We start from the raw sequence: 25818 nt of genomic DNA on the forward strand, positions 1-25818 counted from the left end.
GGCATAACCACGGCCAAAACGGCTGGTCCTATGGGCATGAAACTTGGCAGGGTTATGGTGGGGACCTGTAAGATGGTTTATAATGGTGTTTCACCCATCCCCCCCCCCCCCCACCCCACATCCGTGGGGTTGGGGTTAGAAGGGATTCCCTGAAACGGAGCTGGTTCTGACCGTGAAACGAGGCTGGTTATACCCGTAGACTTAGTTATTTTACGAATTTTCATACATATGCGTGCAAGCTCATACACACGCCATGCATCCATACGTTCACCAATACACTGGCGCACACACACGCATGAACACATACACAAACATTATATATATGATATATAAATATATGTATGTATATATGTATATATATATATATTATATATATATATATATATATATATATACACACACAATACATTCAGACATAACAACCAATCATAAATGCTTATACTCGAAAACTGACATTGCCACAATAATAATTGATTTTCTTCTTTGACATATTATATAGTAATAATCTTAACTAAAAAGTAGTATTCCCCTAACAGGAGTAGATTATGCGAATTTCCCTGCATTTTTCGTATTTATTATAAACTTCGTTAAACATGCTCTTCCTTGGGAGATTCATTCCGTCTTTTATACTGCGTCTTCTCCACTAAACTCACCTTAATCAAGTTTTTTAGTTTCTGTGGGAATATTCTAATTTGTTTACGCGACGCATAATATACAAATACGTTAACGTATGGTGCTCCACATTTGATAACGAATCCATCTGGCTGAACGGAGCCCTCTTAAAATGGAAGCGGTTGTACTACTCTCTGGATATTTCATTTCTGCATTGATGTTTATTTTCATGTATTTTATCACAATCTTCTCGTTGCACTGACGTTGTTCACTTCTTGACCAGCAAAAATAATCTGAAATTTTCTCTTCTTGGATCCATTCACATAAATTATTTGTAAACTTTGAGTTTTATAGTTTTCGTTCTATATTTTATATATCTTACCTATTAAGGATACCAGACGTTTAGTGAAGATTTGTAAGGCAAGATAAAGGCACAGGCAAGTGCCGTATACATGCCCGTGCCCAGCCCAGATTACAAGGCAGTGAAAAAACAAAGCGGGTATATTCATGGTCTCGAAAGGAAGTATTCAACGCTTATTTCCTCTCCTGCTCCTTTCAAAAGTCTAATCAAGCGTCAGTCTACCAGACATAATGTTGATTGTGGCCGATGCAAGCAATGATGTTACCAAGTCTTATTAACTCGTTCGTCTTTGAGCAAGTTCGCTTAAAGGGGTTGAAACCAGTGATCTTCGCCCTACGTCTTTGTGACCCGTCCCCCCAACCCCCACCAATACCCAACCCCCTCAGGGATAACAAAATACCAGCCCCGACACCCACCTATTCCCTTCATACCCGCGGGCAATTTACACTGTGCCTTGAACACTTGACGTGTTGGATTCGTAGTGTATTTGTGTATGTTGCATGCGCAAAGATACATTCCGGGTATTTGGATGTATGCCTGTATGATGTATAAACGATTATATGTATATATATCTATAACTGAATCACGAAAGTTTGGAACATGATTAATGCATAAATAAAGTTATAAGCCGCGAAGGAAAGTGAAACAGTGGAGTAGCAGCCACTCCAGTGTTTCACTTTCCTTCGCGGCTTATACCTTTATTTATGTATATTATAATATATATATATATATAATATATTATATACGTATATATATATATAGATATCTACCATATATATATCTATTAATATATATATAAAAGCAACAGTCTAGCTGAATATTAATGATAGAACTGATTGAGAGTCTGTTGAGAATGGATGGCGGACAGATTAAGTCACAGAGAGCTGCTGAAAATAATCATGATGTGTAGGGAGCGTGTGTTATGAAATATGTAGCCAGGAGAGTGACTGGTTTGGTGTAAAAGTACGTTTGAGACAAAGGTGTCGTTTTATGGTTGGAGTGATGAGAGAAGGTTGAGACAAATCAATATATATATATATATATATATATATATATATATATATAATATATACATATATATATATGTGTGTGTGTGTGTGTGTGTGTGTGTACAAAATTGTGAATAATGAGTGAAAGGAAGATTATAAGGGTTAAAGGATGTGTGCTAAGATTAGGGACGGCGTTAATATCCAGATAGGGATAGAACGCGCAAGAATGATGCCTGTTTTGGGGTGTAACTCGATGTGCTGATAATGAGCATTTTGCGTGCGTGGGACAGTTAATACTGTGAAAGTCTTCTAGTTAATGTATGAATGTTATAGTGTTTGTTGTATTGTTTTTTTTTTTCTCAGGAGCCATCATCTGATGGGATTATTAGCTTTGTTTTATATTATATATATATATATATATATATATATATATATATATATATATATGTATATATTTTATGTATATATATATTATTTATATATATATATATATATATTATATATATACACACTCTTGTATGTGCTATTACAAATAGATATATATGTATATATATATATATATATATATATATATATATATATATATATATATATATATATATAATTATCGGCATTTATCTGTGCCGCGTCCCCTGTAATTATATATGTCTACTATCTGACCGTAAAGCATGTCTGTATACTTAAACTCCAAAAGCCTTTTCTCTCTTAAAAACAAAAGTATATATATATAATATATATAACAACCTAGAAATATGTCTCCTTCAACTAAAAAAAATCTGGCTGATTCTCTGTAAATAATAGACCTGTGTACTTTTTTTATATATATCTCTAGAGGAGGACGTCTTCTTGAAAGAAGAACTGTTTCCCCCGCTCTCACTCTGTGTAGGCATTTTCACGCCGAGATTGTTGCTCTCAGTACGATTCTTCTTCTTCTTCTTCTTCTTCTTCTTTTGGCATCTGTCTCTCCAACACGGCTTTCTTCTTCTTCTTCTTTTCTGCCACTCTGTCTATACATCCGCCTCTTTCTCTGTGTCTCTTCTTCTTTTAGCATCTCTCTGTCTCTCCAACAGGGCCTTCTTCTTCTTTTCTGCTACTCTGTGTCTATACATCTGTCTCTTTCTATGTGTGTCTCTCCTCCTTCGACGCAACTGTTGCATAGCTTCTTCGTAGAGAAAAAAAAATATATAAAGTCATTCATGTTGTGTGACGTCTCACCCTTTCAAAGTTTCTGGTAGAGTTGTTTTCTCTCAAAGAACCTCTCCCACAATGCAACTGGCTCAACCTCACGCGATTGCAAGGAGGAAGGTGTCAACGCAGCAGCCCCCACCCCCAAAACCCCACCCATCAACCAACCCCCTCTCAAACCCTCTGGCGGGAAAAAGACCAAGAAAGAAAAATATGACAACTGCCAATCAGGTTCTTCTGTGTCCGTTTGTCAGGGCATTTCCTCCTCATGCATTGTCTAGTGTGGCTGTGGTTGCTTATTGTGGGTGAGGTCACTATGTGCTTCTTTCTAAAAAGCCAGTCGACGCCATCTACATGCCAGAGATGAACTATAATGCCGAAGGTAAGGTGCCCCAGAAAATAAAAAAAAATAAAGAAAATGTGTTCCCTTGGTTGTGGTCTATTGTTTATGTTGTGTTCTGTGGCAATCTATTGTCCAGTCGTGCCATTGAAATATGTCTGTTCTGTAGTACTCTGATGTACATTTACCGTAAGCTAAGATTATTTCAGCCGTCAGAGTCTTTATTTTCATTTCTGAATATGATCATGTGGCAACGTAGCTTTTATAAGTATTAAGTTATTGAGTAACTTGCTGATGAAACACATAATCTGTTTCATTTCCTTCCAGAATTCACGCAACTCTGAACAACTTTTTTTTTTCTTTTTTTTTTTTTACACAAAGAACAGAGGACATGCATTTTGTTGACCTCTGTAGAGCTTGGCGTGGCGTCTCTTAAGATGTTTCGTGCTTGTCATTCAAAAATTACATAAATAAGGGTTTATTTTCATGTCTCTGATATTCTGCTAAAGAAAAACTGTGAGCAAAACAAACCAACTGTAAATTGATCATCTTGAAGATGTCTCCTTATTACAAGGAGCACGCCACGTAATAAGAAAAACTAAAAAAAAAAATTAAAAAAACAAACTAAAAGAAAAAACTAAAAAAAAAAATTCTGAAGCGTTTAAAAAAAAACGTTTGCCAAGTCCAGTTAGGCCTATTTATCATGAACTTCCTGCACCTGAAATTGCAATAGTTTCAGACTCTGTAGTAGCGTCTGAAACTAAGCTGAATCTAGTTTCTGTGACGTCTGAAGTCTGAAATTTGGCGGATTCCGAAGCGCTTTCCGAAGGAAGACTAATCAGATTTCATATTTCGGAAGGCCATATCGTAATGCATCTGACAAAATCCTGTCCCTAGGAGAGAGAGAGAGAGAGAGAGAGAGAGAGAGAGAGAGAGAGAGAGAGAGATTAAAGCTAAGGAAGCAATAACCCTCAACAACCTTGGGGGTGAAAGGACATTAAAATGAAAATTTATATGAAAAAAAAGATAAATAAATAAAAAAAGTGAGTCCTTCAGTCAACCATAGAGAGAGAGAGAGAGAGACACTCTCTCTCTCTCCCTCTCGGCCTATCTCATAACCAGCCCTAACACTCAGTCTCCTTCTAACCCTTCAAGTCTCCCGGGCTGTTATTTTCTGAAAAAGAGTTGCGGGTAGCGAGGGTGTGGCAATATCCGCCCTCTAAGTCTCTCTCTCTCTCTCTCTCGTTCTACCTACCATCCCCTTTAATACAATCATTCCCCAACTCGCCACCCACCCACTCACTCACTCCATTCTCCAATCTTACCTTTTTCTCTTTTATTATATCGTTTTTTGAATTCTTTCTTCTTTTTTAAAATTATGGTGTTTCTCTCCGTGTTTGCTGGAATTCCGGTTTTTCTCCTCCCTTTGAGTTGTCTGGCTAATTCTTTTCTCTCTCTCTCTCTCTCTCTCTCTCTCTCTCTCTCTCTCATTATTATCATTTTCTTTTCTTCTGCCAAGCAGCTAGCTGTTCCTGGAACGATTTTTAATCCTATCCCATTTCCGTTTCTCCCTCCATCTACAGTACAAATGACTGATCGATAGTCTCTCTCTCTCTCTCTTAACTCCACATTCCAAAATATATTGCATTTTTCCTGCCCGTTATCCCCCATTCTCTCTCTCTCTCTCTCTCTCTCTCTCTCTCTCTCTCTCTCTCTCTCTCACTTCACATTCCAAAATGTACTGCATTTTCCTTAACTCTCTCTCTATCTCTCTCTGTCTCTCTCTCTCTCATCACATTCCCAAATGTATTGTATTTTCATTCTCTCTCTCTCTCTCTCTCTCTCTCTCTCTCTCTCTCTCTCCAAATGTCATCGTTAATATCCTCTTTACTCGACGCCTAGACTCACTTATCCCTAGAACACCTACCTACGGCGTTTCAAGCCTATACCTTTAAAATTATCTTCTCATTCTACGTCTACCATTCTCCCTTCTCTCTTGTCAGTCTTCGATGTCTCCCTTTTTAATCAACTTTCTTCTCATTCTTACACTTACTCTTCAAATCCTTCATACTTGGCAGTCTTTCATTTCTCCCTTTTTAATAATCTTCCTCGCGTGCCCTTATTTCAATGTACTCGCATTCCGCGTTTCATTTCCAATACGAATTTGTTCGCCTTTCTCGTTCCAGACTCATTTGTATCTCCTGCCATCGTTCTCTCTCTCTATCTCTCTCTCTCTCTCCCTTATTCCACACGTTCGTGATTACTTTTGTTTAGTTTGTGCCTCTATTATCATCATCATCGTCACCGTCGTCGTCTTCTTCCTCGTTATCAGAACCATCCTCATCGTTATCTTTCCAAACCCGTCGCCGTCATTATCACCCTCATCATGGAAGGATTCTTTTCATACCTTCCCACCATCAGGAACTTGAAGCACCGACATTCATTGATGAAAAGTCTGGCATAAACCTGAGCTGTCTCTCTCTCTCTCTCCTTCCTCTCTCTCTCTCTCTCTCTCTCTCTCTCTCTCTCTCTCTCTCGTGTGATCCATCCAGCTGGCTGCGTTGTCCTCACCAAGCGATCTATTTGTCAAGATGGTCTTCCTTAACGTGTCTCTCTGGATGTCTTACTTTAACAAGCAAGTAAGTTCACGGACTGCTCTAAGAGCATGATGATGATGATGCCCGCGCTGGTACAAGGCCAGCGTCATTTTGAAAATTGTCCATGGAAGCATTTTTAACGATGGAAATTGAATTGAAAAAGACATTGTTTTGGAAGCATTGCAGTTATAATGGTGTCCTGCCATGTTCTTGTGAAGGAATATTTCAAGATTAAAAGTTAATGACTAAAATATGTCATATTTCGACCATGAATTTTAGCCCCAATACTGACGCAAACGTCTGTACTCATAGCCCCTATTACAAATACAGTAACAAGAAATAGAATCATAACTTGTACAGCCATCCCGTTAGCCACTCAGCCCAATCTAACCCCCCTTCTCTTTCCCCCCTCTTCCCTCCCCCGACAAAAAATATCGGAGTATCAGAAAAAAAAGAAAAAAAATAAGAATATATATAAAAAAAAATCAGTATATAAAAAAGATATCAGAATATCAGACGACGCAAGAAGAGTTTTGTGACTCAGCAATCCAGAGTTTATGCTGGAGGGTTCTTTGTCCGAAGTTGGTGAATGAGATGAGCCCATTTTGGTGGAAACATTGAATACATTTTCTTTTTGTGCCATTTATATATGTATACTATGAGGATGTCGATTATCTCTTAGTAGATTTCTGTTTGTGTGTGAAGATGTTTCACCGGTGTATGTAGACAGTGATGTGTATGTCGGTGCAATATTGTTGTCGTTATTGCAGACATACGTACACCCATTATTCCCTGCATTGTACAGTACAGTAGTATTATTAAGGGGTAGAGAGACAGCTTGCACTGTTCTTGTAGATTTTTGGGTAAGTTCAGTACGCAAGTATATACTAACAATCATCACCGTTTCGTTTATCTTCTCATTTTTCTAAGTGCACCATTATGCATTTGAAACCGTCTTTAGAATCACGTCATTTGCAAGGAGACCATTCTTTAGGACCGGCTCCATACGAAGAGAGAAATAAAAAACGAGAAATTGAAACTTTTAAAAATATTTACTTACCCAGCACTTTAGATTCTGTCGTAACGAAGATTACTTCCTTCATTTAGTCTATATTATTATTATTTCCCGCTACCCGCTTCAGGCACGATGGTTGTTCTTAAAACAACGAAACAAAAAGAATTCATAAAAAATAAAATATATCTATATCTCCGATTGGGGCAGTGAGAACAGGTTTCACGACACTCTTCCTTAATATTTTTTCTATACTAAGATTCATGGTCTTGTATATCGGCTTTCGCATATTTCAGGTGGATTTTCTATCAGGTATTACGCTGCGCCTTTTTTTCACCTTTTTTTTAATGCTCGTAGGTTTTAAAAAGACAAAAAAAATGACGAGGCAAAAATAAAAATAAAAACAATATTTTAAATTAATCTTTCACTCGGTTCTCATTGCTCCCGTTTGTCGCACCTATCGGCTGCAGTTCCCTTAGGATGTTATTATCACGCACCGTTCGTTACGTTTATTTTTTTTTTATTATTATATTTTTCTTTTTTTTATTTGTGTCGCTGTCGTTATTGCTTATGCAACATTTATTATTTCTTAATCACTAGCTTGAGTCTCTTGTTTTTTTTTTTTTTTTTTCAGGGGTACTTGGAGGAACCATTTCTCTCTCTCTCTCTCTCTCTCTCTCTCTCTCTCTCTCTCTCTCTCTCTTGCATCTTGAGCTGTATCATTCGTATGTTTCTGTCCCTTTTCTGAACTGTACGATTTTGTTCCTTCTACAAATGAGGCCACTATATACTTCTCCTCCTCCTCTTCCTCCTCCTCTCCTCCTCCTCCTCCTCCTCCTCCTCCTCCAAGTAAGCCCGTAAACAGTGAGGTATTTCCAACTAAACAGACCCTTCCATAGGACGAGCATGAGCGCTATGTCACCGCACTAGTTTGGCAAGATACTTCCTTGAGTCATAGATTGCACATTGAATAATTTAAGGATCTTATTTGATTGAGTAAATAATTTTTGTCCCCAATAGATTTAGTAGATCATGATTAGGTAAAAAAAAAATAATTCATTTATGTGATAAAAATTTTATTTTGTTGTACATAACTATTTTTTTTTTTTTTTTTTTTTTTTTGGTTTCAGTAAACGAGAGTTGTAGAGTAACTTAGACTGAAATTAGATAAAAACGTAGTGTGCGTCTCACCAACTTTTATTTGCGTCACCTTTTGGACAGTTAGAAGAGTTTTTATGTTTGATGCACAGGGTATCGAAATTTTCCTTCCTTTCTTTCTGTACAGTAATCAATCAGACAGATCTCACAGCTGTAAATAAATAAATAAAAAAAAGAACAAGGGTTAATAAAGGCGTTTTTTACATGATGGTGATCATAAACTTTTGAGGGAAGTTGGCGGACAATTTGATTAGGGAGGAAGTTTGTTTTGGAAGTTTGGGTTTTTTTTATTTAGAGCTGAATATCTCGCGCCACTTCGAAGCCTCCGACTAAAACCTTCGAGTTGACCGTTTTTTTCCAGGGCGATGGAGACGACGACGATGACAACAAGCCTATAGACCTCAGCTGGCCGGACACTTGTAGGAAGAGAATCACGTATATCATCGTCGCTCCTCTCATTTTCCCACTGTGGCTGACGCTGCCTGACACGAGGACTCCCAGAGGTAAGTTCCAGTTGCGAGAAGAGCGAATGGAGCGATAGGTACCCCTGAGGTAAGTTCCAGTCGCAAGGAGAGCGAATGGAGTGATAGGTAGCACCTCAGTTCAACGGACCTCAACTTAGCAGATTTTGTATAACATACTCCATTTTGAATGTCTCAACTTAACGGACCACAACTTAATTGACCTCAACTTAACAGACCTCACCTTAGAGGACTTCAACTTAGCACACCTCACCTTAGAGGACTTCAACTTAGCACACCTCACCTTAGAGGACTTCAACTTAGCACACCTCTCCTTAGCTTCACTTAGACACTCTCCTTAGATTCAACCTTAGCACACACTCCTTAGAGAACTTCACTTAAGCCACCTTCAACTTAGAGAGGACTTCAACTTAGCACACACTCTTCGAGGACTTCAACTTAGCCACTTCAACTTAACACACCTCACCTTAGAGGACTTCAACTTAGCACACCTCACCTTAGAGGACTTCAACTTAGCACACCTCACCTTAGAGGACTTCAACTTAGCACACCTCACCTTAGAGGACTTCAACTTAGCACACCTCTCCTTAGAGAACTTCAACTTAACAGACCTCACTTTAGAGGACTTCAACTTAGCACACCTCACCTTAGAGGACTTCAACTTAGCACACCTCTCCTTAGAGGACTTCAACTTACTGGACCTCAACTTACCGGACTTCAACTGAACACTGATATATTTTTTAGATATCTCTCTTTTATTGGAGGTCAAGTGTAAAGTAAACTTTGGTTTTGGTTAGGAACTATGTGGAATTGTTGTTAATTGTAAGATTATGCAGATAATATTCACTTGAAGTCTGAAATATAAGAGCTTTGTTGCTTATAAGCGTATGTTAATTAGAGGTGCTGTCGTATTTTCAAGTTTTGGTGTCTTGGTATTTTTGAGCATCCAGACTTCACCAATTCTAAAGCTTTCGAATAGTTTATATCAAATTCTTCCTTGTGCACCAAGAATATAATCGAGAATACCACCATCATTACAAACTAAACTATGGTGCAATTTCTCTCATCGTAATGGATTTAAATAGAAAAAGAAATTGATGCAAGAGATAGAACAAAGACGTCAACACAAGATTATTTTGCAAAATGATCTGCAGCCATAGAAACCAAAATCCCCGTTGTGGGGCGGGGGGGTAACGCTGCCAGGACACGTCACACCCTGCACTGTAGGCATTACTAATGGTTTATTGCAACATCCTTTCGGCCCCTAGCTGCTGCAACCCCTTGCATTCTTTTTTACTGTACCTCCGTTCATAATTCTATATCTTCCATCATACTTTCCGCCCCCTCTGAGCAAATTCTTTTATAGTGCAACTGCTTTTGAGGTTTTCCTCCTGTTACACCTGTCAGACCTTTTTACTCGCAATCTCCCTTTCAGCACTGATTGACCTCATAGGTCCCAGCGCTTGGCCTTCGGCCTCAATTTTATATTCCATTCCATTTCATAGAAACCAAAATGGTCTGCAACTAAGGAACGTCAATATCACGAAATGGTTGAACGAAAAATCTTCATAAAATGTCTGTTCAAGCGTTTTGCAGTAAAGAGAACAGAGACAAAAAAGCTTGTGTGCGCCTCAGTGGCGTGATCGATATGGTCTTGGCCTGCCACTTCGGTGGCCGTGAGTTCGATTCTCTGGCATTCCATTGAGGTGTTAGAGATGTGTATTTCTGGGTGATAGAAGTTCACTCTCGACGTGGTTCGGAAGTCACGTAAGGCCGTTGGTCCCGTTGCTGAATAACCACTGGTTCCATGCAACGTAAAAACACCACACAAACAAACAAACACAAATCAGCTTGTGCAAAAATTCAGGAAACAAGGCGCGGAAGGAAATTTTAGCAAAATGGTCATTGCAAGTATCCTGTAGCTATACGAACTAAGAAAAAAAATGTGCGCAGGTTATAAATCCAAGGAGGTTAGGAGAAAATAGTTTAAACACACACACACACACTTTAGACCTCAGTAAGAAAAGATTCCATCAGCAGAAGATGCTATGCGAATTTTCGGTGTCCAGGATATTAACTAAGAATAGATCTCTAATAACTCATTTTTAAATCTCTCTTTATTCAGCGAAGGAAAACTTAGAAATCATTCCTAAATGTCTTTCAGTGACCGTTCATCCGAAAAAGAGGCCCATCCCACGAGTATGAGAAGCGCCTCAGTGACGTGGTTGGTATGGTGTTTGCGTTCCACCTCGGTGGTCGCGGGTTCGATTCTCGGCCATTCCATTGAGGAGTGAGAGATGTGTATTTCTGGGTGATAGAACTTCACTCTCGACGTGGTTCGGAAGTCATGTAAAGCCGTTGGTCCCGTTGCTGAATAACCACTGTTTCTATGCAACGTAAAAGCACCATACAAACAAACCATGAGTATGAGGAACTGTATAGTACTATTATGAGGAAGGTAACCTCCCTCGGTATTTCCCATCATGCCCTGGGCATATTCTGCCCCTTTCCAGGAAGCCCATTGGCAATAATGGAACATATGATGGTTGTCTTGATTTTTCTGATTAATATGGAATATAATGATAAAAAATCAACACTGAAAACAATATCATTCTTGTAAAAATGACAAAAGGTTGTGACGGATTCCCTTTCATTGAATTTTATCTCATTTTAGATAATATAAAGAAGTATGACACTGAATTAGTCTGAGGTAACATGAGCCTTAAGCCTCTTGGCCATGCCTGTGGCTATGAACCCTAGTGGATCCTGTCTACGACACTTCCTGCCTACATTTTGTTTTAAAATATAACGATAAAAAGGAAGACAAGGGCGAGGAAAAGGAGAATGACGAAGCCTTGGTAACTGTGGATGATAATTGCAAATTATTAATTGTTATTGTGATGTTGATTATTATTACGTAACTTTACCTTCGATATTCTGGTCCATTTTATGAGGTGACCTGCAAAGGAAGAGAGAGAGAGACCTCCTCCCCCTTTAGAGCGACAACCCTTTATTGCATGAAACAGGCAACCAATCTACCCTTCCCCCAGCCAGAACCCACCCACACCCCAACCCCCACACCCCCCACTGCATCAAAGTACCACCACGACCCGGGCGTCGGGTCAAAGAGATTATGAAACGACAGGACCACCTCTTCCTTCTGACGAAGGGAAGGCGACCCTTTTACGCTAGGACGGACGTCATTTAATCATTTAGATACCTTTTTATCTCTGTATTTTTTTCGAGGAGATATTCATCCACCTTGTATACCTCATTATAGAGGTCAGCTTCAGTGCCAAAAGACTTATTGGCAGTCATGTCTGTAGCCTCACGTCATCTGAGATGAATAAAAACACGAGGAAATAAACAGAGTTGTTTTTCCTTTTGATGGGAGAGACTAAGAGATTGACAATATATTGATGCGTGGTCTAGGCTCGAGGAAGTTCATAGATAATAATACAGGTAATTATAACTATAATATATATATATATATATAATATATCTATATATATATATATATATATGATCATATATATATATATATATAGATACTTATTTAATACTCTTTACGCATGATACCTGTCGGGTCATGTGGAAATAACTGAATTCTGGATTATTGGGGCATCACTCTCTATTCCACAAAATCGAGCAAAGGTACTTGAAGGCAGAAGGGGTTTTATAAAGGCTACCTAAGATACTTACGAATTGCATCTACGAAATATTACCTACGACCTGTAGGAAATAAGTAAAAGGGAAAAAAAGGTAAATGTAGAAATAATAGATAACAATCTGACAGGTTGAACAACCAAAGCCCTGTTCACATCAGTTTAATATTGAATTGTTTTCTGCTCGTTACATAATTCTCACTTTGGTTGCTTTATCCGTTACAATACACCTCTCCAGGCAAGGACAAAGTGAGGCGCATATGTTCTATGCAGTGATTCTAAATCACCCATTGAAAGAGGAACGGTCCAATTTGGTTGGATCAATTTGAACTAAATCGACGCATGTCACTAAAAGGGTTTTAATAGTACCAGATTAAAAAAAAAAGAAATCAGCCTCGTACCACATCATCACAACAACACGGCCTAAGCGTGTTCCACCGATGATTGGTTGCAGTATCATTTGTCATTATGGCGATTCTCTCTCTCTCTCTCTCTCTCTCTCTCTCTCTCTCTCTCTCTCTCTTCTCTCTCCTTGTGGAGGGCCTAAATCAATGGGCTGAAATGCCTGATATCACGCTGAATGTTTCCGCGTGACCTGTATACCCTGGTGGCAGGAAGATGTCCAAGAGTTTCAGACACCGAAAGTAAACATTGGCTGGAATTGTATAGGGAGTTTGGAAAGGGAACTTGGATAGGAAGTGGGTAAGCAGGTTGAGGGGAAGAAGATTCGAAGCAGGAGGAGGAGGAGGAGCTGGAAAAGATTGAGGCAGATTCAGCTGCATCTTCCTGGTGCTGGTCTTTATTTGAACCGAATATCCTGCGTCAGTCTCTTGCCTTCATATATAGTTTACTATATTGTTGTTGTTGTTCAGAAGACTGTGATACTTAACTACTCAATGTAATATTATAGTGAAACGCCTGTTTTCTATGTAAAGTTAACAGTATTGATATATTTTCTATAGATTATATTTCTGGCTATAAAGATCGAATGTACGAAATCATATATTGTAACTATATGAGCGATACTGAATATTTTTCCATGCAGATAAGACTCGGTAGATAAATAGGAGTTTATGTTAACAATAATCATAATACCTTATTGTTATTATTGTAATGTAAAATTCCGTTTATTCATATTTCTTCTGAATTTTTCAAGGTGACCTTGCATTTCAAGTGCTTCCCCAATGTAGCGTTCTGCAACTTTCCCTGTTTTGTGTCCTTATTAGCAACATGATCTTTAGCCCTGAAGGCACAATAGAACGCTGTGTCTTGAGACAAACTGGAGCGACTTGCTGTAGCTGCCAATAGGAGATTATCATGACGATCAAGGATATCATACGACAATATTCTGAGCCACACTTATTTTAGGCCGTCTCTCGTAAGTTGTCATTCAACTGAGAATATCTTCGTCTGCTGCAGCGAATTATGAATACATACGAGAAGGCGTATTTAGTTAAATAATCTATAAGGCTTCTGCAGCTTAAGAACTCCATAACTCTATCAGTTTAATAATCAAGTTCTGATTAGTGCTGATTAAGCAAATATTATGGCCTTAACGTTGTCTCAATGAATACTCGAGTGATTTCTGTGTGTCACCAGAAGATGACAGGACGCATTTTTCACACATTTAAACCTAAATTTGCGTTATTTTGTCATCATTATAATGCTTGTCATTATTATTCATCAGGGCAACAAGATTAACATGATGGCTTCAATCACATATGGATGGAAATATGATTACGTATGTCGATTTATTGATGGAAGTAGGAAAACACAAATAAACCTGATGAATAATGAATGCAGTGATGCTGATGCTGATGATAATAATATCATCAAGAGAGGCTAACATTTCGCTTTAGAATCTGTGAAATCAACAAAGGTATCTTGCTGATTCAACGAACGTACTTTGGTCTACCTTGGTCCCGTCACTCATGACATATCAGTAAGAAGAAATGAGAAAGGTTGCAAGTATATCAAGTGAGAAACAATGTCATTGCACGTGCAATGTAGAGATAATGAATGACCTGACCACGAACTACACCAATGGACTGTCCAAAAGAGAGAAGAATGTCTTATCATTTTGACCTGTACATCTTCATAAATAGTTTCTAAGTTTTCATCCTGAAAGGTAATGATAATTGATAAGTCGCATCCAGATACCTACTATTCCATTAATGTAAATTTATAAAAACTTATAAAGCTGACAATGCATGCCCTTTCCTTCAAAATGCTCAGACTGCCTTCTTAATTTTTCAGGGAAGCGCTTCTTCTTCGTCACTTTCCTAGGAAGCATAGCCTGGATCGCAGCTTTCTCATACCTCATGGTTTGGTGGGCTACACTTACCGGGGAGGCCTTGAATATAGACTCAGAGGTAAGGACAAGACTCAGAGGTAAGGGCACAAGACTCAGAGGTAAGACCGTAGACTCATAAGCAAGTACGGAACGTCAGATTTAATGGTACCATAGGCTCAGAGGACACTGACTCGGGTAAGTACCGTAGACTCAGAGAACACAGACTCAGGTAAGTACCATAGACTCAGATGACACGGGTAAGTACCATATACTCAGGGGACACTGACGCAGGTAAGAGAGCAATCTCAGAGGTAAGACCACAACTCAGAGGTAAGACCTTTGACTCATAAGGAAGTACTTAACGTCAGAGGTAGTACATAGACTTAGAGGTGAGAACATTGACTCAGTCACTAGTGCAATCTCAGAGGTAATGCCGTAGACTCGTCAGAGGTAAGAGCATAGACTCAGAGGTAAGAATGTGGACACAGAGGTAAGAATATAAGCTAAGAGGATACAGTGCAGAGACTTCATGGAATCCGAATGTAGAATTAGTTAAGAACATCAATTCAGAGATAAGAATAATGACTTGCAAGTAAGACTTAAAGACCCAGAGGTAAGAATATCGACTCGTGTGTAAGACAAGACTCCGTGATAAGACCATACAGAGTCAACGTATAAGGAAAGGACTCAGAAGTAAGACTTCAGTTTCTTGTTTACGAACTCAGACTCTCGGAGGTAAGACTCGAGAAGCCGTTGCAATCGCCCTGAGAACATGCACCTGGAATCAATCCCCCGGGGTGGGGTTGGGGCGGGTGAAGAATTTGTCCTGGAAAATGTGGCCTCTTCATTTTTTTTCAAGATTCGATACAGTTATTTTGACGCTCTCTCTCTCTCTCTCTCTCTCATCTTGTCTTGTTTTATGCTATTTTCCTTTTCTCAAGATTCGACAGTTATTTTCACTCTCTCTCTTTCTCTCCCTCTCATCTTGTCTGGTTTTCTGTTATTTTCTTTTTTCCTTTTTCTCAAGATTCGATAGTTATTTTGACTCTCTCTCTTATCTTGTTTTGTTTTATGTTATTTTCCTTTTTCTCAAGATTCGACAGTTATTTTGACTCTCTCTCTCATCTTGTCCTGTTTTTTGTTATTTTCCTTTTTCCCTTTTCTTAAGATTCGATACAGTTATTTTGACTCTCTCTCTCTCTCTCTCTCTCTTCTCTCTCTCTCACTTACAAAAACCAGTGATTTCCTTTCCAGCTCTGAACGACTGAACGACCACATAGGTTCCAGGACTTGGCCTGTGGCCAAAATTCTGTATTCTGTAAAATCTTAATGAAACTGTAATTGCCGAAATTCTGTATTCTGTTCTATTCTGTAAGATCTTAATGAAATTGCAATGGCCAAAATTCTGTATTCTGTAAAATCTTAATGAAATTGCAATTGCCAAAATTCTGTATTCTGTAAAATCTTAGTGAAAACAGAATTAAGCTGAAGTCGTAATGTCACATAAAACACTGACGTAAATAGAAGAAGGGATAAGTAAGTCTTCCCACAATAACACGAGCGATCCAATCTTCCCTCAGGTGATGGGGCTGACGATCCTGGCCGCAGGTACCTCCGTCCCTGACCTGATCACATCTGTCATCGTGGCCAGGAAAGGCTTCGGGGATATGGCAGTCTCGTCCTCAGTTGGAAGCAACCTCTTCGACGTCACCTGTGGGTGGGTACTTTGCTATCTCTCTCTCTCTCTCTCTCACTCTCTCTGTCATTCATCTTCCCTTTTATAATACCTGTACTCTCGTTCTTAAACGGTATCTAGCTTTCTGAAACCCACTCTCTCTCTCTCGTGTATTTCTGGTATTAATTACTATTTTACTGATTATATGCTTGTGAAACTCATATGTCCTTGCTGAAAATTATTTGTTGAATGGTATTTTCATGTCTTAAGATTCATTAGAGTAACCTATCTTCCTGCAATGTTTAGAAATTTATGTATGTATGTATGTAATATATATATATATATATATATATATATATATATATATATATATATATATATATATACATATATTTATATATATATATATATATATGTGTGTGTGTATGAGGGTTTGTTTATGAAACAAAAATGTCTTGTTATATTTATTAAAATGGAATTATGATCTGATTATTTAAGTGATAATAAACTTTATAGCGGTTGAATGATACTGAGAAATCATGTATATTGTGAGAAGAGTGCCAAGCCAATTAACTAATCAAGTTTTGATCAAGTCTTCTTCATGAAGTATTCTAAAGTACTTGATTGGCGTCTCCGTCACAATCGTTCGGATAATCAAGTCATCATTACGTTTTGCAGGTTGCCAATTCCGTGGTTACTCCATGCCTTATCTCAGGTGATTGGAAATTATATCAAAAAGAAGGAAAATCCTTGGAGTGTCAACCCCATCGAGGTGAACTCAGGTAAGGTCGACTTTTTTTTTTTTTTTTTTTTTTTTTGGTGTGGTTCTTGGTTCCTAATTCTTGTTGGTGGTCTCAAGTGGAGCCTCAGGAAAGCAAGAACTGAATGTTCCAAAATAGAAGTCTTGCTTTTTTTTTTTTTACTGTGAATTCAGGGGTACAGTTTGCTAATGCAGAAATTCAGAGGTACAGTTGGCTGCATAAGTCCCTAATACAGAACTTCAAAGGTACAGTTGGCTGCATAATTCCCTTATGTAAAAATTCAGAGCTGCAGTTAGCTGCATAACTCCCTAATGCAGAAAGTCAAAAGTACAGTTGGATGCATTCATACCAAACATATTTATTTATTTTTTGTACATGTATTACCATTATCACGTGTCGTGTTCCCACCGTGATATGTCTCTTGACAACCATTATGGAATGGATATTGCTTGTGAAGAAGTCCATGTTTGCTGGGTGAACTTCCTATCTGCTTCTCAGGAAAGCACAACGAATAAATTTAAACGATTTCTTAATTCAGAGAGACAATTCACAAAGAAGTTAAAGCATTGAGAAATCATAGAAAATTATTAAGTGTGATAACGCACGACTTTATTGCAAAGAACTTTTTGGATATTCGAAATAATTTTATAAGAAAAGTAAATGCAGGTTTTTTTTCTCTCCTTTAGTGTAAAAGAACAGATTGCTAGACTTTTTTTTTTTATTGGCTATTGCATACATACTTGAGTAGCCACCCCCCACCCCCACCCAAAATGACGCACCTGTCCCTGACGTGTTTGTTGATGTCACAAGAATGTTCTACCATGTACCCTCATTTCGAGGTGACCTCCTCCTCTTCCTCCTCCTCCTCCTGCTGGGGTTTTAATGCGAATGTTGTTCTTTCTTTTTGCAGAGGGAATGGCGTGCTCCATCATGATGTTGTTCAGCATGCTCATGTTTGTTATCGTCTCCATCGCCTGTTCAAAATGGAAGATGAATAAGGGCCTGGGAGCAGCCATGTTCGTCCTTTACTTCGTCTTCGTCATCTCGTCCCTTAGTTTCAAGTATGGGTTTGTCGTCTGTCCAATCTGAGGAGGGGGACCTGTCAGCCGCCCGTCCTTTCGCCGGGGGACATCCGTCAGGGAGGATGCAACGTCACTACTGCCTCTGTCGTTCCTCTTCGCATCCTCCTCTTCATCCACGCCACAAGCTTTTCCTCCGCGAAAAAGAAGAAGAAGAAGAAGAAGAGGCAAACACAAGGAGGAACACGAGGGTGGAATCGTCGACGAGGGGAGCAAATCCAACGCAACAAACTTCATCGATGATGATGAAGAAGAAGAAGAAGTGCTGCCGATCACCTCGACTTCTCGTTGAAAACTGTTAGTCTTCAAAGTGAAAACACGACGCGTCCTTTCGCCAGCACTCTTCAGTCGAGAGAATCGTACGTTCGACTCTCAATTCATTGCCAGTTTTTAAGTTCAGAACTGAAACTCTCGCCTTGTTGCGTTCCCTACCAACGAATGTTCCCAAAAAAACAAAACAAAAAAAAAGAAAAGAGTTGTTCGCTGATGCACACGGTTCTGTTGAGTTGTCCAGGTGTATTTTTCTCTTCTCGTCGGTTCATTCCTTCAAGGTCAAGTTTCTTAGCTTGTTTTGGGCCCCCAAATCACCCCCTAGGTTTCACATAGGGAAGTAGCTAATACAACTCCAATATCCATTTACTCTGAGGCCCCCCCCCCCCAAGTAGCTCGTCAGAGGGCCCATTCTATACAACTGTATTAGTGACTTTATCTATAGACGCTAGATCAATGCCAACCCACTTCAATCCAGAGAAATAGTTCAAATTTAATAGTTCTTATTAAACATCATGTGTCATCTTGACGGAGAGCGGTTTCGAGTGAATAGGAAAATGAAATAGATGCATCCATCTATATATACATATTCACGCATAAAATATACTTAAGAATAACAGTACTACATTCGCAGAAGCACTCGAAGTTGAATACTTGTATAACATAGAAATGCCATAGTACATTTTACACATTTGGATGATCACACACACATTTCATGCATATGTATGTATGTATTTATATACATATATATGTATTGTATCTATGTATATGTATATATAAACATGCTCTGTAACTGAGGAGCTTTTAAAAGCGTATCTCATCCTCTTAAAAAAAGGTAAAAAATAAAAAAACAAGACATTCGAAGGTGAATCTGGTGGAATTTTTTTTTCTTCGTTTTGTTCTGTCCCTTTAAAAGAAATACATTTGAGAATCAACTTCACTCCTTCCTTGCCATCTTTCATCACCTCAAAAAGAGAGAGATAATAAAAGAAAATAAAAAATCGTCTTCCTGAGTCGTGTCAGGTGTTGCCAGTATATGCTCCAGGTGTTGCCATACTCCTGGTGTTGCCATACCCCAGGTGTAGCCATACTCCAGGTGTAGCCATACTCCAAGCACAGCCATATTCCAGGTGTGGCTATTGAAATCGGTACTCGTTTTTTCGAAGAGTGTTTGTTGTGGTTCTCGGACAATGTGGTATGATGAACTGTTAAACGTTAGCAACAACGGTTGCTAATTTCGTCTTAATTGTTGTAAAATCAAAGTTATTTAAAAGCGTATATTGACGTCATTCCATTCCTGTGGCGAGATGGAAACGTGCAAGTCCATTGGTATATCTTTTTGTGGGTTTTGTGTCACTTTTATAACTCCATTTGTTATCCTCCTAAAAACCTTTGAGATTGCTCTATTACAAAACACCTCATGGCGACATGATCCCAAAGAGTTTTTGTCGATATTTACAAGGAAAAATATATATATATATCTATATACATAATAAAGGAAAAATACCGGCCCCCCCCAAAAAAAAAAAAAAAAAAGTTCGCGAACGATGCTTTTGTCAGCAGAGTTGTGCTTTGTTGGAAATTTAAAAGCATTTTTTGTAGCTACCAGCACTTGAATATCGAAATGTCGACTCCTTAGTATCAAATTGCCTTGCATTATTATTATTAATCGTTATCGTTTGAAGACTCGAGGCTTTTTACCGTGACAAACACACGCCATTGCCTTGGAATAGTCTTTCCGTTCTGGTTTTCGTCTGCTAGTGTGGTTTTTCGCAGAAGCTGTAGTCAGTCGCATTGATGTTAATAAAAGTGGTATACTGTTGATGTGCCGTCGAACGTAGCCGCCGATGCGTTTGTTTTTTTATGTCATTTTCAAAAGTCATGTCACGTTACGTCACATCCAATACAGACGGACGAGGATTTTGAGAAATTAAAAGATGGTCGTCGAAGATTCTAATCTGTGATACTTACTTCCCTAAATACCGCCGCTGAATATCCAACTCCACCACAACCAAACCAATTACCCAAAAAATAAAAAAAAAAATTCCACATCCAACATCCCTCCACCACCACAACCACCATTCCCCCACCACCACCACCAACCACCACCACTATTACCACCACTATTACCATCATTCCTCGAACACCAGCTCGTTTCCACTCGATTGTGAGGAGGTAGACCGTAGCAGCTTTGACTGGGCCAAAGTCTTTCCGGTTTTTCTTTCCCAGGAGACAACATTTAAGTAGTTCCAAATGGGAGAGTCTCCGTCATGTTATATATAAACTTATTATCATTCTATTTAATATAATAATAATAATATTCCCCAGTGCTCGTGGCCTAAAGTGTACTTGTGAAGAGAAAGAGGTAGTACGAGCTCCTGCTGCGGGAAAGCTCCTCCTGCTCCAACGAACACACTCGAGTCTCGACTCGTCACGCACTCACTCGCGAACCCTTCTCTCTTCTTCTTTGATTATTGTGATGAGCGTCAGGGAAACCAAAGGTCTAAAATGAAGCAAAGTCAAACGAGACATGACAATGTACCTACTACAGGGTGGCACGAGGGGCTCTTTGAGAAATAAGATACAAAAAAGAAAAAGATTCGTCCCTACCAGGGGCTCGTACCCTCCTATCTGACATTTTATCGCAGCTACAGTAAAGTCTAACACTGTTATCGTACTAGAGAGCAGCAGCAGCTTGTTGTAGATTTCGTTGCAACGGCGTCGACTTCGGTCCAGTCAACTCAGAGTTGATGAGTGAATAATAATTCTGCCCGCTCGTTCTTATCCCTTAAAAGATTCCCTGGGTTAGTCGTCATTATTAGATCTTGCACACAGCAATAAATAAATAAATACATAAAATAAATACACGGCATTTGTATTTGGTGGAAACGTTAGGATTGAATGTCCTTTTATAGATCACATTCTAATGTTGTTTTGATGAAAAGTCTAGTTTCCATATATACAGTATATACAAATACTATATACATATATTAATCATCTTTACGTTGTTGATGTATATAATATATTATTATTATTATTGATTAATGATACTATACGGGGAAACAGTGATGTAAACTGGAACCATTACAGTTTCCACTCCTGTCTTGCATCTTGATGTATTGCATTACTTTTCATTTAGGGTTTAAGGTTCTTGGAATTTTTCCATATTTCTCTATATTATAGTATGTAGTTACTACAGGTATTCATTACATGATGACTGAGAGAAGACTCACGATCGTCGTCGCATCCAGATAATGTATCAATCAGTTGGTTTTCGAGACCCTTCCGCGTTCATTTTTTCTGGACTCACAAAATCAAAATGTTACATGCTATCTATCCTTAAGAGCGAAAACGAAGGGAACTTTTTCTCCGGACGATATGTAATGCCTCTGTTCAGGTGTCTGCAGATATTTTATACATGTCATTGAGATATGATTACCTATATTCATTAGTCTATGCTAGGTACATTTATATAATACTTTGTTCTAGTAATCATGCATAGTGTATGTGAAGTTTTACAAAGTATATATTATTAGTTTCGATGAGTTTGTCTTATTGGAAGAAAGAAAGGAGGAGGAGGAGTGTCAGATTGACAAACACAAGGCCATTATGGTGATGATATGATGATATGATGAGGTCGATAAAGCAAATGAATTTGTCGTTTGACAGCTTTGTCATTTGGAATTTTTTTGTCACTTGGAAACATTTGTCATTCCCACGATCTGATTTCAGATCTGCAATCCTCTGACACCATCCTCATTCCCCAAGCCCTCTTCTCTTGTGTAACATTGACTGTAAGTAACTGCAACTGTATTATTGCCTGCCTACACAAACTTTTTCCAAACAGGCAAACGCAGAAATAAACATTAGAATGTTAAAAAAAAAACTTTGAAATGGATGTTATTAAAGGTTTTGTATTATTGTCAGGGGAATGTTATGAAACTGAAAGGATTCCAAAATAATGAATAAATGAATCATTTGTTGTACAGTAAACTTATCAATGCATATGTTGGCTTGTCAGGATATGATGAGAACATTCCGCAATGTTCAGAAAGACTTTCAACATTTTTTGTTCTGTAATGTTACCTCATATTCTGCAGCTCTCTCTCCGAGCACAAAATGTTACAGAGATAAGCTTCGAAATGTTTTTTGATGTTAATTACCTTGTTTTATATCAACTGGTACAGACACCACGGAGTTGGTTTGTGGTTTAACACGTGGTTTGTATGAAAATAAGATATAACAGTAGAAATAGTATAGATGACTTGTAATCAAACGTAGGACCATATGTATCAATAGACGCTTTTTTGCATTCACTCTCTTCAGTGACCTATTAATGCATTATTGCCTTAAATTTTATGAGGATTCCTTTGCAGAATGTTTTTAGAACCCAGCTGATGCTTACAGGGAAAACTTGTTTGACCCCTAATGACCTTTTTAACAGCGATATTGAAACCCCCTTCCTTGTTCGAGAGATTGGCTGCCTTGTCTTTGTTGTCATCAGAAAAGCCATTAATTTCAACTGTATGTTTCGTTTGACGTTACTTCCCAGTTAGCTTTGAACACCACCGAAAAAAAAGTAGCAGTAAGTATCACTTGGGTTACTTTAAAATGTAAAGCAGTTGAGCACTAAAAATTTCTACTTTCAATACAACGCAGTTGATGTTATAGCATTAATATATAAGCAGCAGACAAAGCAAAAAAAAGAAAAAAGAACAAAAAAACAGGGAAGTCTGGCTTAATCGCCTTTCTGAATTTGTATTACCTCTGTTACTGGTCAGTATGATGAAGCATTGTTAAAAAAAAAAAAAAATTCAAGAAGTGAAGTTCTTATGCCATTCACGTTTTTGTGGCTGTTTTGAAACTGGTCGTGAAAATGCCCGAATCTTTTTTTGGCCCGCGGTTATGATACAGTCGTGATTTTCATTTGTTTTTGTGATTCGTATCTGATCATTGTTTTCTGTCTATTTAAAAATTCAGCATCATGTAATGTTTTTCAGGCTGGAATTATGATCTGCAAGATCAGCTGAAGTCACAAGAATAATGATGTTTTTCTGTTTTTTAACCAGATAAGATAAAAGACCTATTTAAAAAGATTTTTAAGAATGTATATTCAATTGTATTGATGATTTCACTTTGTCAAATTAACATGTATGATATTGTTCACCAGTCACTGTATGATCTGAAGGGAAATATGTTGTGTAAATATTATTCGTTTTCTTATAATTGTGTCATAAGTTAAGTTTGTTTCCTCTTATATAAAATTTCAGCTCTTCGGAAAATGTTGTAGCTCTTTTTATCATTATCGCGTTGTCCAAATTGATCAAAGAACAGAAGAATTCATTCCAGTATTGTAATATTTTCTTTGTGTCAGTGTTGATTGGATCTGTCAATTTTCGCGCGCGATCCCACCAAAACTGAACATTATCCAAAGAGCCAAAATTGCCATAAAGCGACTAGATCATTTGCATATTATTTTTTAAGATTTGTAAGAAGTGGGAGGAGCTATCTCGCCAAAACCTCACAGCCTCCCAAGGGCATTCATATCGAGAGTGGTATATCCTTCAAAACTGGAAAAGAGAAAGAATATTTCCTTGTGGTATTCCTCGTCGAACGTTCTCGCTATTTTTCAACCATTTTTCCAACCCAGTGTGGCGGGCCGGCTGGGCATATTACGTAAACTTCTTGCCAGCTAATATGCATGTGATGTTTCTTACGCTTGTGAATGCATGGACCTAGCGCAGCACAGTAACACTCGATTCATATTTAAATAAGGAAGAAAAAAAATCATCATAGATTATCTTATCACGGTGAGATTAACGTACGAATGCCTTGTCAATGAACATTCCAATCCTTGTCAATATTTGCTCTCTATACTGTGTTTTAAGTACTTTTGGACCTAGATATACTAAATGGGCTTTCCTCTTCCGACATTGAAACACAATTTAACGAAAATAAAAGAAAAAATGTCATTCGTTCACTCTAAAAGCAAAATTTTAAAAGTCAAACCTAATCGGAGAAGTATTACTAACGAAAATAAAAGAGGACGGTTCTTTAGTCTTTTCCAATGAGATTCGAAACTCTATACTTACTTTCTTGTCGTGACTTGTGGTCTCCTGTGAACTTTGTGCCGTTTTGTTTCGACTTCACTTCTTGGTGTTTTAAGAAACTCTTTTTAAACAGTGGTCCGATGGGTGACGTAGGTTTTTAAAATAATAAAAAAAAAAAACTCGTTAGGAAGAGAAATCGGTCGGCGATGGATTTGTTTTTTTCGAGTTAGCGAAGCACAAACGACCTACCTGCCACCCTCGGCCATTCTTTAGACATTTATAGTATAAAAAAAAACACTTCCTCTTCAACTTTTCTATAGGTCAGCCTGTTTCTTATATGCCATACTACTTACTACAATTACCATAATGCCATCGCTATGATTTTTTTCTTCAGTTGACGGTCCATTGGCGTTTTTCGAGCAATTGGCACCAGATCGGTTTATCCAACGCGCTGATCCGAAATTTTGCGATGTGGTGTATAATACAATACCGATGCAAGGGCTATATATATGTACTCATTTGGAAATTGCACTCGAAGTTACACATTATTTTTTTACATATCAAAATAAAAAAAAGAGATGAGTCATCATTTGCTATAATGTATATTGGAAGTTTTCTGTATTGTTTGAAAATATATATGTTATTAGTAAATAAGGCTATGATCCTGTTGTATTTCTTTCTCATTCCCTTCTCACGAGTTGTTACTCTCTCTCTCTCTCTCTCTCTCTCTCTCTCTCTCTCTCTCTCTCTCTCTCTCGTTTGTCCGAATGACGCCGGAAAAAAAAAGAAAGATATATTGTTAGAACGCATCTCCTTATGAGAGTAAGTATTTCCTCTTGGCCAATTGTACCCGCCCCCAATCTCTCTCTCTCTCTCTCTCTCTCTCTCTCTCTCTCTCTCTCTCTCTCTCTCTCTCTCTCTTTGTTTAGGTAATGATTACTTCATTATGCAAAATTACCACAATTGAAATGAGACACTTTATCGTGATTCTGGAAGTGAAGAGTACGACTGATAAAGGTTTCCTTTTTTCTTTATTTTGAAGAAAGATTTAATGAAGAGGGTACATAATAAAGGAAGGATACTTGTGTGGTAAATATTATTGTCCTATTTCCTTCCGAAGAGGGGACTGGCGTCGCGTAGGAAGGGAGGTAAATAAAGCCAGGGAGAAAGACAGTCATACTCAACACGAAACTGTTCAGAGCGCCTCAGTGGCGTGATCGGTATGGTCTTGGCGTGCCACCTCCTCGTGGCCGCGAGTTCGATTCTCGACATTCCACTGAGGGATGAGA

The 25818-nt window shown here is 38.3% G+C and overlaps 1 protein-coding gene across 10 annotated transcripts in view; it reads left to right on the forward strand.

Annotated features, from left to right (window-relative positions):
* Positions 1-25614, forward strand: part of LOC135218566 (sodium/potassium/calcium exchanger 2-like) — a 490480-nt gene extending 464866 nt beyond the window's left edge. For all 10 annotated transcript variants that reach the window (XM_064254943.1, XM_064254946.1, XM_064254942.1 and 7 more), the window contains 5 exons: positions 8616-8757; positions 14658-14773; positions 16275-16411; positions 17048-17151; positions 18041-25614. In XM_064254943.1, the coding sequence (XP_064111013.1) occupies positions 8616-8757; positions 14658-14773; positions 16275-16411; positions 17048-17151; positions 18041-18219 (678 nt within the window). In that variant the 3' untranslated portion in view covers positions 18220-25614. The remainder of the gene's footprint in view (positions 1-8615; positions 8758-14657; positions 14774-16274; positions 16412-17047; positions 17152-18040) is intronic.
* The last annotated feature ends 204 nt before the right edge of the window (positions 25615-25818 follow it).

The sequence above is a fragment of the Macrobrachium nipponense genome, chromosome 9 (genome assembly GCF_015104395.2).
Source record: "Macrobrachium nipponense isolate FS-2020 chromosome 9, ASM1510439v2, whole genome shotgun sequence".
Classification (NCBI taxonomy): Eukaryota; Metazoa; Arthropoda; class Malacostraca; order Decapoda; family Palaemonidae; genus Macrobrachium; species Macrobrachium nipponense.